The sequence below is a fragment of the Bos indicus x Bos taurus genome, chromosome 4, assembly GCF_003369695.1.
Source record: "Bos indicus x Bos taurus breed Angus x Brahman F1 hybrid chromosome 4, Bos_hybrid_MaternalHap_v2.0, whole genome shotgun sequence".
Taxonomy (NCBI): Eukaryota; Metazoa; Chordata; class Mammalia; order Artiodactyla; family Bovidae; genus Bos; species Bos indicus x Bos taurus.
The window spans coordinates 63351036-63364537 of NC_040079.1; the positions used below are offsets into that span (position 1 = coordinate 63351036).

Sequence of the window (13502 nt, forward strand, 5' to 3'; positions counted from 1 at the left end):
TGTTTATTATTTCCTACCTCTGAAACTCTAATGGAAAGGTTTCCAAGTATTTAGTTTTTCCTCAATATCATTTGATGTGAACAGGGTAAGAATAATTTAACTGTTTACTGAAAATTTGAAAAATACAATGTATTAACCTTGAGATGCAAATGAACTTCAGGGTTTAGAGATATTATGTCTTTTTTGCATTATCAATACAAAACAACTCAAACAAATAACAGACCTGCTATCAATGACATATTTTCATTTAATAATAATTACGGTTCTATGGCCTTTTTGAGTTTTTCCAAACAAACCTTTTCATGCCTCATCTCATTTACTTTTCAGGGAAACCTCCAGAAGGTAGGCAGCTTAGAAATTCATAAAGTTCTAGAGATGAGAAAATAGACTGATAGAGTAAAAGTGTACAAGGTCACACATCCCAGAGTTTGCCAGTTGCAAACACCCACCACTCCACCATTAAGAAATTCAAGTCATACCTCCACAGGCATTTACCTGATCGGCCGATTCTCTTTACTGTCAAACAGTGAAAAGATGACCTCAAGCTCCTCTCCCAGGTTGGAACACATGAGACTCTTCATCTGCACAAAGAGGTGGTGACTGCTGGCCTGCACTGGGGTATCTTTCTTCCGATGTCGATGCTCCATCTGTATGACACCCACCCAAAAACAAGATCAGCGTGGACCGAGGGAAACAACAGAACCCACAAACTAGTTAGCTATGGTGTGATCATAATGTCCTGTGCTATTTTTTTGGCTGTGGATTTGGTATCCAGTTGGATGTTAAATTCCAAATTTTCTTTCAACTTCTACTGAAGTCTGCAGACCATCAAGAATCCTGCTTTAAGATTTGTTTCTTAATTATTAACATTAACATGATACCAACTCACAGACAGCATGAAATGCAAAGGATTCTACTGGTCCCTTGTCAACTCCCAGAGTGAGAACAAATTATTGGTCATCTTTTAAAACATCAGACTAAATTAAAAATCTAACTGATCATTTCACTGATGGGAGTTAATGTAGCTATGATTTCACTTTTCTCATAATTAAAAGTTCTTTTAAATTATACTAAAGTTTTGGTAGTTTTCCAAGACAGGCAGTGGCAAATGATATTCAACCATGAGAACATGAAAATGCTTCTAACCTGATGTGGAGATACAGGGAGGTAGACCTACAAAACTCAGTGAGTGTCTAAAGGCAGGAATAGTCTCTGTGTCCATCTCTAGTTTCTCTTTTAATACAGCTAGCCTGGGCTACACATGAGAGGTGGGACCAGAAGTAAGAGTTCCCACATGCTAAGGAAGGAAAGGAATCACCCAGGGTTCCAGGGGTGAGAACATGGAAATGATCATTTATTAGCATGTTTGTTATGTGTCTATAACATGCCCAGCACTGGGAATGTGATGATGGGTAAACACAGAAATAGCCTATGCCCTTGTGGAGCTTTTCTACTAGGGGCAACAGCTATCAACAAAACTGTCCCACACGCAGATAGAAAACTGCAACTATGATGAATGGAGGATCTGACTTGTGTCTGAGCAGTCAGAGAAGGCATCTTGGGAAAGCAACACTTTAACTAAGAGCTAAAGGGTGAGAAGGAATTATGAACCATCTAGATAGTGCTTCTCAAATTACCTGCAGTCAAGGACCAGGCTGTTTTCCCCTCTAATCTACTGCAGGTTGATATTTTCATAAAATACAATCAAAATGCCATGGCAATGTCAAAATGTCATAAAGGCTTCTGTACATTTCCTCACCATTTTTCTACTTGGATCAGTTACAAACAGTTCATGATTCAGCCAGCTCTTGGACCACACTGAGCAGAACTGGCCCAGGGTGAGAGCATAGGGCAGACATAAAGAAAGGCGGTGTACTAACAGAACAGGTGCCAAGACCGGGACGATTACTGCTTTCATAACGGACTACTAAAGAGGGCACTTCTTGTGGATCACTTGACAGTTGAAAGAAAGGAAGGAAGAGAAAAAGAAAGAAGGAAAGAAAAAGCTTGGTGCTTAACTCCAAAGGAGTCATATCTTTGCTTGAAGTTAAGGTACAAAACTCTATGTCTACCTCAGCCACCTTTTAATGTTTCTAAGTATAGTTCAAACACTAATGATTAACTAACCAAGATTTGAATGCAAAAAATGCTATTTACATTTACAGTTATAAATGCAACAACATAAAATCACCAGAATTTTTTTCATGCTTTTATCATTTAATCTGAACCACTTGAAAAGTAAGTAGCTTAAAAAATGCAATTAATATATCTATAATTGTTGTATACTCAACAGGTACACTGAACACGCCTCTGTAAAAGTGAGGAGTAAGTGCATTTTCTTTTAAAGTGGAGGTCAACATTGTGGTATGTGTTGGCCATAATTACCAGAAAAAGCTTCCTATAGAGAAAAAGAGCACAATTCTTTTTTCTATGATGGTTGCTCTATTTTTCACTTTAAATATTCTTTATAACAGGGCAAAGGAAGCATCATACATTCATAAAACTCCATCTCTTTAGTTTCTCAAGTAGTTTTTATTTTCTGAAATTGCTAATTTATTTACTGATTTACTTAAAAGTTCAGGGTAACAAAGCACAAACTTCTATGAAGAAATGAGTGACTACTAAAGGTTAGAGCTGGAAAAACAGATATAAGAACTAGGAGATGTATGTTCTTTACTTCAAACAGTGCAAAGTTCCCAGCATCCATCATGACATTCACTAAACACTGAACGGAAGAATTAGCTCCCTTACTCATGCAGAGAATCCAATATATCTAGATCAGTGGTTCTCAACCTTGGCTGCACTTTAGAATCACCAAGAGAGCTTTTAAAAAATACTTATGTCCAGGTCTTATCCCAGAACAATTAAATTAGAATTTCCAGGGGGTGGGGGTCCAGAGAGGAGAAGTTTTAAAAGCTCCCCAGGTGATTCTAATGTGCAGTGAGGGCTGAGAATCACTGATTGAGATCACGCGAAGAGAGATGCAAATACTAGCAGATTGAAAAATGTATTGTTACATCTTTTGTATAATTACTGCCTTGAAACATTTGGTCTCTGAAATTACCTCTCTTCCCTCACCTATAATGTTTCCAAGCCTAAGATGGATTTGAACTTGAGTAGGTTATGAGGACTTGTTTATCTTTTGGTAATTTACTACTTTGGGGAAGTGCTAAAAATATCTCTGTGAAGATATTATTACAACAGCAAAATGAAAAAGGCAAGTCCATACTTCAAGAGCTATGATTTGATAGTTAAAACACAGAAACAAAGCTCTGTCTCTGAAATAGACAAATCTATCTCTGAAATAATTTACAGTTATAAAGGCACTTAGCAGTTACTCTAAATGTAATTACATTTTAACTAGACCTTTGGGGAAAGAAAGAGATGTATTCAAAGACTTAATAAAGTGATACAAATTTTTGATGCTCACCAATGCATCAATTACTGGGTGAACTGTCTATATATACCAGGGTTCTCACCTTCAGCACTACTGATAATTGGGGCTGGTATTCTGTGTTGTGAGAGCTTTGTGGGATGCTTACCATCTTCTGGCATGTACCCACCAGATGCCAGTAGCACCTCTCCTGACCCCCTGCTCCACACCATCCCCAATTGTGACAATCAAAACTTGTCTACAGACATTGCCAAATGGACTCTATGTTCGATAACCACTGGCCTACCCACTAAGGATCACACAGCAAGCTGCTAACGTGATCTTACAAAAACAAAGAAAGTTTCCTAAAAAGATTCTCCTTATGCACAAATTAACTAGAGAATCCAGCCAATAAGGTCTTCTTTTATTTACCGAAGGATCAAGCTCTGGTCATTGGCAGTAAACCAAGTGGACATATGTTAACACTGTGAGGCTTAGCACATTTCGCTGCTTAGATGAACACAATTAGGTGAGAAAGATCTGCTAACAAGGCTATCAAAAAACAGAAAACAAGACTTTCTTTTTTTTTCTAATGATGCAATATGGAATTAGTAAGATGCAAACACCTGTGTTTCAAATATGACATGGCAAAGACACAGCAAAAGAAGAGAAGTAGCAACAATTAATCCAATGTCCTGTGTTGGCGCATTTTACCTCCATGACAGGATCCTTGATGCATGAGTGACAATAAATCACTACCCCACCCCCAGCCACACGGGATTTGGTGGTGGTGCCTGCCCACTCTCCTAGATGAAGTCAGCACAGTCAGTCATGTTTACATAGAGAAAAGGGCCAGTGCTACAGACAACCTGATTACTGCTGCACCAGGACATAAACAGGAACTTGAAGCTGCCTTAGAGAAAAAACATGTCCTTCTGAAGTTTATAATTATTCGAGGTTTCCTGGAGTACTGTCCCAATTTCATTTAAAATCACAATGTTTCTGACAAATGAAGACTGTGAACTAAGTTCTGAGCTATAAAATACAAAAAAAAAAAAAAAAATCCTTATCATCTGTCAGTCATCACAGCCCAGATGAGACCCCAGAATCCTATCAACATAACACTCCCAGCAGCCACAACTAAGAAATTGGAATGTCCAAAGAGACGAAATAAATTTCTCATCCTATAGATGACATTAAGTAAAAAGCAGATAGATAAAATTACATACATACAAAATCAAACTTGGGAAAATAAAACATATTTTTGTCAGATACTGTTAGTTGGTTATCAAATATCTGACATCCCTAACTAAATATGGGGATGTGATCATGCCCTAGCCAAAGAAATATAATGGCAAGTATTGTGTGGGGTTTCCAAAAGGGCTCATAAAGTAGCTGAGTCAACTGAAAGAAATCATTCTCCTTCCTGCTGTTGGAGAGCAATGTAATGGCTAGAGTTCTTGCAGCCATGTTGTACTATGAAGCATCCTGGATAAAGGATCCTTTTTTTGCTTCTGACATCATGAATCCACAAACAAGCCCAAGACCTGCTACCTGGGCTTGTATACTGTCAAAGAGAAATAAATTTCTATCATGTCTAAGCTTCTATTATTTATTTCATTGAACGCAGTCAAATCTAATTTTAAGAAGTAGCACAGTAAAATTCACTCAGTCATGTCTGACTCTCTGTGACCCCATGGCCTATACAGTCCATGGAATTCTCTTCTCCAGGAGATCTTCCCAGTCCAGGGATCAATCCCAGCCTCATGCATTGCAGGCTGATTCTTTACTAGCTGAGCCACCAGGGAAGCCCAAGAATACTGGAGTGGGTAGCCTATCCCTTCTCCAGTGGATCTTCCCAACCCAGGAATTGAAGTGGGGTCTCTTGCACTGCAGGTGGGTTCTTTACCAGCTGAGCTACCAGGGAAGCCCCAAAGACACAGCACGTAAGGTAATAATTATTCTTGCCACCATGCCTTTCTAACAAGGATGAAATAAAGATGAGAAAAGAATGAAGACTGACTGAATGCTTAGGTGCTTTGCAAATGTTATCTGTCAAGGAAAGGCAGTTCACATGCATGTCTTATTTAATCTCCCAAACAAACATGATAAGAATGATTTCTCCATTTAATAAATGAAGAAACTGAAGCTCTGAAACATTGAGCAATAAGTCCAAGATCAGAGAGCTGGTAGAAGGAAGAGATGAAATTCAAATCTAGTTTTTTTGATCTATAGCCATGGTCTTCTCATAATATCATAATGACTTCAAAACCATTAAGTGATTGCTTACTGAGTGCAAAGCACTGTACGAGATGATTTCAGACGTAACAAAGGGAGGTAAGACATGGTGCTCACTCTGAAGAAACTTCAGATTGATTGAGAAATTAAAACAAAAGTGAGAGACAAAATTTGATGCCCAATAGTTAAATAAACTATAATAAAAATATCCCATTAGAGGATGTGTCTGACAAATTCTAGTGATTTTGTTATATATATACATATATATATATATATATATATATATATATATACACACACACACACACACATAAGCTAAGACTTAGTGATGACTTTAAACTTTACTTTTAATCATCTCTGCCCTCCTCCCTCCAACCACTCTTTAACTGTGTTTTTGCTCTGTACTTGACACTCCACTTAGCACTAATATCACAGAGGGGTGCAGCATGAAACACCGCTCTCAAGAAGCTCAATGTAAAGGAAATTCTTCACAGAAAAAGAATTTATTCCAGCTGACATAATGAGCATTAAATAATCTGAACAGATTGATGACAAAGGAAAAAAAACTGAATGTGGTATTAAAAATCACTTTATCAAATGAGACATATGCATATTGGATTTACGAATGATTTTTTTCTCATGTTTTTCAGATAATCTCAGGTCAAGAATAATCTGCGATTCTATGAAGAATGTTATAAATTTGGGAAGCTACCTCCAAAGAGGCAGGATATTCCAAAAGGAATCCACTGTTGACCACAGTCATTCCTCCTTGGAACATTATGGAAAGATACAGCAGTAACTAAAGCAAAGCAAAATTACACCTGGGATGATGACTGAATGTCTTTCCAGCCACAATTTTCTTTGATTTGAGGTTTTAAAAGAGCTTAGTGAATAACAGGGACTTCCCTGGTGGCTCAGTTGGTAAAGAACCCACTGCAATGAATAAGACCCAGGTCTGATCCCTGGGTCAGGAAGACCATAGAGAGGAAATAGCAACCCATTCCAGTATTCTTATCTGGGACATCCCATGGACAGAGGAGCCCTGGCAGACTACAGAGCCTGGGGTTGCAAGAGTGAAAGATGACAGCGACTGAAACATTACCCCACCAGGGAATAACAAGAGATTAGGTAAACTGTATACAAATATTAAGAATAGGAGGCAAAATACAAGACAGATGGATCATTCAGGGAACCTAGATGCCAAGTAAACAACTAGACTGTAACCTATCATGTAACTAGGTAAAAACTCAAGTCATGGGTGGTGTCGTGGTGGGCGATATGACCAAATATCTTATGATTATTAATAAGCTTCAGTACTCAGAAATGGTCTCGGAGAGATGGGGGCTAAGACCAGCATTTGGAGACCAAGGAGGAGACCCTTTCAGGAGTCTGTGCATGTAGTGATAAGATGGGATGGAAGGGAGTTAACACGCTGATGAGCACTGACTGGAAACACAACAATGTCTTGATACATGACAGATAAATATACAACTTGTGAGCATTTCACTAGTCCAGGCAAAGTACAGAGATTTAGGAAAAGAACCTAAAACTTCTTTGGCTTTACTTCCTAGTACCTGGGAGTTGAGGACTCAGTAGGAATGTCAGGTAATTCTGAGACAGGTAAATTATCTCAGTTTTGTACTTGGGGCAGGGTCACCTCAGCTCTCAATTCTCTTTACTTGCTCCAAATTAAACCTGGAACATCCTGTTCTTACAAAATCAAGCAAGTATGAAAAGTGTCATGGAAACCAGAAAATCAGCAGTGAGACTGTGAGCCACAGATTGCTATACCTACCAATCGGTAGAGCTCAGTAATGCTGATGTCCTCTGGATCCACCATCGCATACTCTTTCCTAGGCACCAGGTCCAGTCCCAGTTGTCTAGAGAACAAATTGCAAATGTTTGGAAGAAAAGTCACCTCAACAGAATATATTTAAAATAATTATCTTTACTGTATCACTCTAAAAAACATTCAATACATCACCCTTTGTGCTTCTCTCACCCAAACTCTTTACCTTATATTAACCCTTTGCAGTGCTCGGACTAAGTAAGGAGGCTGAACACTGGGTATAACTTGAGAAACAGAAGATTACAAAGGCGAGGAAACAGGGATGGGGTGGGGATGGGCCGGCCCTCTTGGTGTAGTGCTTTTGCCACTGGGGGCCTTGGTTCTACAGAGTGGGGAGCCTTTAGCACCCTGCAAACTATTACCACAGAAACACTTCCTCGTTGTGCTGGCCTGGAAACTAGACATAGACATCATTTTGTTCTAGAACACAGAGTTGAGGAGAGGGAAGCCTGACCTTGAGGATTTGACCTGGCACCAGAGGTTGGTTTTATGCTAACACAGTCACTGAACTGCTCTGGGGCATCAGGAAGGAAGAATGAATTGATTCTCCCTCCACCAGCATCATCACAGGAAAGTCAGAGGACAGCACAGGGCTCTATGGAGAATGGAGAATGCCATTGTTGTAACTCTGTTTGAGGCTTTCAGGCAAGAACACTTCTTCTGATGGCCCTGATAGGGAATGAGATGACTATCTCCTCCTTCTCCCAAGCTTCCTCCACTTTTGTTTTCCCTTTCAGTAAGAAAACTATATTTAAAGGAATACAGTAAATGCACAATCTGTAAACTGTAAGACATTTTAAATAAGTTGTCAAACTCAAAGAAAGCAAAATCAGACCTCTGAAAATGCATGAATTTGAGGATGATCTAAATAAATTATATTGCTCATTTTCATACATCCATGTTTTACCAACTTACCATAAATCAGCCATAGAATTGCCCAAAGCATAAGCTGGAACTTACATGAGTCAAAACTGAGCCATGATTCAGTCATAATTAATGTTTTTCCCTCTTTTCCCTTCCTTATGTCATTATCTTCCTTCCTAAAACTGAAAAAGTATCATCTTCTTGCCTGCTCTGTATTTCTAAGCTATTTTTGATAAGCTAACTTCATCCAACTTTCTTCCTATTTACAAACTAGTCTTTTAAAGGAGGACTGGCATGATGACTAAGGCCCAACATGATTCAGACAACCAAGTTTTTTTCAAAACAAAAAGGAAAAACATTCAAAAACATTCAAAACATGAAAGATGGGCAGCCTAAGTCATGGTCAAACAGTCTTCAGATCTACCCCTCAAAGGGCCACACCATTACACACAGTGAGACTGGAGGCTCCCTGCACATGGCTGGCATATCCCATCTCTCAGGAAGCGCTCCGTGCTGTGAATCACATTGGTCTGGAGTGGACGAGGCCTTAGATCTCTTCTGGCTCAACTTATTCCTTTGACAAGCGACAAGCAAAGAAACTGAAGTCAAGGAGGGCTCAGGAATTTGCCTCACATCTTAAAAGAGGAGAATTTCCAGTTCAGTGTCTTGCTGTATTCCACCCCTGCCCTTGATTCCCCACAAGGAATGAATCTCCCCAAGATTAATGAATTAGGGCTGCTCTCTTGACTGTCTATAAAAGGATGAATGGCACAGCTCACTCAGCGAAATAACAGAAGGACTCTGGACAAGATAGAGGTTTAAAATGTGTTATATACTTCACTCCTGTAGTATATATGTTAGCAGGAATCAAAACTGCCTTTTGATAAAGTGACATCCTACACTTAAAGGAAGCATTACTCTTGATTTCAAATTGGTTTTTCCAGATTCAGTAAGAGGCAAAATCATCTGTGGTATCTTTTACTGCCTTCTTCTTTCCTATCTGCTTTTCTTTTTTTCTGTTGCTCTAAGATGCTCTGATCAACACAGGATCACAATAAACTGTGTGGATCACAATAAATTGTGGAAAATTCTGAAACAGATAGGAATACCAGACCACCTGAGCTGCCTCTTGAGAAACCTGTATGCAGGTTAGAAAGCAACAGTTAGAACTGGACATTGAACAACAACTGGTTCCAAATAGGAAAAGGACTATGTCAAGGCTGTATATTGTCACCCTGCTTATTTAACTTCTATGCAGAGTACATCATGAGAAACGCTGGACTGGAAGAAACACAAGCCGGAATCAAGATTGCTGGGAGAAACATCAATAACCTCAGATAACGCAGATGACCCCACCCTTATGGCAGAAAGTGAAGAGGAACTAAAGAGCCTGCTGATGAAAGTGAAAGAGGAGAGTGAAAAAGTTGGCTTAAAGCTCAACATTAGGAAAACTGAATCATGGCATCATGATTCTGGTCCCATCACTTCATGGGAAATAGATGGGGAATCAGTGGAAAGAGTGTCAGACTTTATTTTTTGGGGCTCCAAAATCACTACAGATGGTAAATGCAGCCATGAAATGAAAAAACACTTACTCCTTGGAAGGAAAGTTTTGACCAACCTAGACAGCATATTAAAAAGACTAGATGTTACTTTGTCAATAAAGGTCCATCTAGTCAAGGCTATGGTTTTTCCAGTGGTCATGTATGAATGTGAGAGCTGGACTATAAAGAAAGCTGAGCGCTGAAGAATTGGTGCTTTTGAACTCTGGTGTTGGAGAAGACTCTTGAGAGTCTCTTGGGCTGCAGGGAGATCCAACCAGTCCATTCTAAAGGATATCAGTTCATTGGAAGGACTGATGTTGAAGCTGAAACTCCAGTACTTTGGCCAACTCGTGCGAAGAGTTGACTCATTGGAAAAGACTCTGATGCTGGGAGGGATTGGGTGCAGGAGGAGAAGGGGACGACAGAGGATGAGATGGCTGGATGGCATCACCGACTGGATGGATATGGGTTTGTGTAAACTCTAGGAGTTGGTGATGGACAGGGAGGCCTGGCTTGCTGTGGTTCATGGTGTCGCAAAGAGTCAGACACAACTGAGCAACTGAACTGAAGATGCTCTGAAGGTTCAAACAGTGAATGGGGACTTGGGGAGAGAGGGAGGCTATGACCTTATAGGATACCAAGGGACCACTTATCTTCCTACGCTTGAGCCCCCATAAGCCTAACATCATAGTCTAAGTTGGCTTATTCTAATTTCTCACCAATACATTAACATTCATATTTAGCACAATATCAGCCTCAATCACTGCTTTAAATTACTAGATTTAGTATTTAAAGTACTTGGTTAGTATTTTAGATTAGTCAGTTATGTCTTTTTTCTTTTTTTTTTAAGAGCAAATCTTGGTCAAGATCAGTTTTTTATCAAGTTTTCCCAAGCAGCTCCTCAAAAGACACTAACACATATGCACAGGCAGAATCAGGGCAGTAAGGAAAGCCACCCCTCACCCTTTCCCCACCACCACCCAGGATACCTGCCCCTAAGACTTTTAACAGAAGCTATCTCCCTCCACATAACATCAACAATCTATTACTACAACAGAAAAGAGGGATGTATTTAGAAAGAAAAATGCATGTCAAACCTAAAGCCTTTTTGAAACAATGTGGAGAAGGAAATGGCAATCCACTCCAGTATTCTTGCCTGGAAAAGTCCATGGACAGGGAAGCCTGGTGGGCTTCAGTCCATGGGGTTGCAAAGAGTCAGACACGACTGAGCACACAGTAGTAATACTCTCAGTGGAAGTTACATATCTGACTGACCCCAGTGAACATTTTGTATTTCCTGAGCATGTGCCCACTGTCAGACCACACAGGGCAGTTGAGAACTGACAACATCCTGGGACCCATACCAGCCCTAGAAGATGCGGTTGTCAGCTCTATCAGTGACAGTCTGCACTAAGCCCCCCAAAGGAGAAAACTGGAAAAGCTTCCTCTGGTGTTTTCCAGAGATATGAGCACACGGTGGCTCACACCTCTGTTGCAGTCACACCCTCGTGTGCACCCACCAGAGCTCATCCCTGCGGTGGCGGGTACTCACTCGTTGCCCCAGTCCAGGCGGGCGGTGATGTGGCGCTTCACGTCTTTCATCCGGTCATGGGTGAGGTGCCCCACCAACACCTGCCGCCGCAGATCCAGGATTTCATTCATGATATGCCACAGGCGGTGGAAGAGATCACCTTCATTTCTCTAGGAAACACGCAAATGTGGAGATTCAGCAGTCAGACACTGGACACGGGGTAACCACAGAGAGCAGAGGGCGAGTCCCATTTACCCTCTATGTGCTGGGCACTCTGAAGACAGACTTTGCATTAACTCTCTCCTCGGGTCCTAAAACGTACTCACTTCCCTACACCCTTTCATCCTGTTTCACAATGCTGCTCTCCTGCTCAAGAATCCAAATCCAACTTCGCTTCTCAGGCTCCCCAAAACACACATCATATCACAAGATCCTGATGACATCTCCACACCTGAGTTTGGCCTGATCTCTGACTTCACATTCTCTACTTCCCTTTCCACCTCAAATCCTCTCTTTCTTTGCTGCTGCTAAGTCACTTCAGTCATGTCCGACTCTGTGCGACCCCATAGATGGCAGCCCACCAGGCTCCCCTGTCCCTGGGATTCTCCAAGCAAGAACACTGGAGCGGGTTGCCATTTCCTTCTCCAATGCATGAAAGTAAAAAGTGAAAGTGAAGTCGCTCAGTTGTGTCCGACTCCTAGCGACCCCCTGGACTACAGCCTACCAGGCTCCCCCGTCCATGGGATTTTCCAGGCAAGAGTACTGGAGTGGGGTGCCATCGCCTTCTCCGTCTCTTTCTTTAGCTCCCTCCAATTCTACTGTCCTTCAAGGCTACAGCTGACTTCCACCTGCCTCAGGAAATCGTCCCTGACAGCTCTTGCTCACATGCTTTTCTCCCTTCTCTGAAGTATGGCTGCATGTAATGAAAGCCAATTCAAAGGAAAATCTTATTTTTGAATTACTTCTTGTGTGTTGGTCTTGATGCTTTACTGTTTCCCATCAGAAGCTGGGTACATATAGGACTCTAACGCTCATTCATTGATAAATTTTCACTGCTAGCATCTGGCCAGTATTTAGACTTTAAAAAAATGTTTTCTTTCTAACTTATTAAATTTTCGGGTAAATTCAAGCTAACCTCTTGTGAAATTCATCAAGCGAGGACGATTAGTTGGAAAGAAGATTGGTTCAACTCCTGGCTTCAAATCTTGGTTTTGCCACTTAACTAGTTTTATAGGCTTTGAGTATGGCTTTTGTCATCTGTGAAACACGCACATGGAAGGTTATTAGAGATAACATTTGTGAAGAGAGCCAGATAAGACAGTGATTAAGAGCACAGACTTGAAACATGAACTACCTCACTCTGCATTCTAATTTGGCCCTTCACTGGCTAAACACCTGTGGCAATGTATCAACCTCATGGAGCTTGTTTTCCTATCTGCAGAGTGGCTATCATAGGACTTATCTCATAGGCTTGTTATGAAGATTGATGACTTTGTATATTAAAACTCTGAGAACGATGTTTGACCCACAATAAATACCATGTAAGTATCAGGTGTTACTAGTGGTGTTATCATTACACTTTTGATCCAGAATAAACTTATAAACTTAAATCCAGATCCTTTAATAAATACTGAATCTTTATCAAAATCTAGGTGTATGTCTCTTACCCACAGATATTTAGGGTAAGCCTTTGGTAAGTATTTCACCTTTCATTAACTCTTCATCTTTCTTAAGCAGAAGCTATGCTTTCACTTTCTATGAAAACTATTAATAGGCTATATGAATAATGGTATGAAAGTATTGAGATTATCATTTACCAGAAGTCCTCTACAGAGATAAGCTGCCAAAAATACCAAATTCTGTCTAGTCATAACATTTTTTTTTTTTTTTTTACTTTACAATATTGTATTGGTTTTGCCATACATCAACATGCATCCGCCACAGGTGTACACGTGTTCCCCATCCTGAACCCCCGTCCCACCTCCCTCCCCATATCATCCCTCTGGGTCATAACATTCTTTAGGGAAAAAAAAAAAGTGGAGATGGATCTTCTGCTTCATTGATGCTTGGTGACTAGAAGTGTTCTGGGGAACTGAGTAGGTT

General features: G+C 40.4%; 1 protein-coding gene across 3 annotated transcripts in view; it reads right to left on the reverse strand.

Moving 5' to 3' along the window:
* DOCK4 (dedicator of cytokinesis 4) overlaps positions 1-13502 on the reverse strand; it is a 477735-nt gene that overhangs the window by 252294 nt on the left and 211939 nt on the right. For all 3 annotated transcript variants that reach the window (XM_027539557.1, XM_027539555.1, XM_027539556.1), the window contains exons 6-8: positions 11421-11569; positions 7407-7491; positions 496-647 (exon numbers count right to left, since the gene is read on the reverse strand). In XM_027539557.1, coding sequence (XP_027395358.1) covers positions 496-647; positions 7407-7491; positions 11421-11569 — 386 coding nt within the window. The remainder of the gene's footprint in view (positions 1-495; positions 648-7406; positions 7492-11420; positions 11570-13502) is intronic.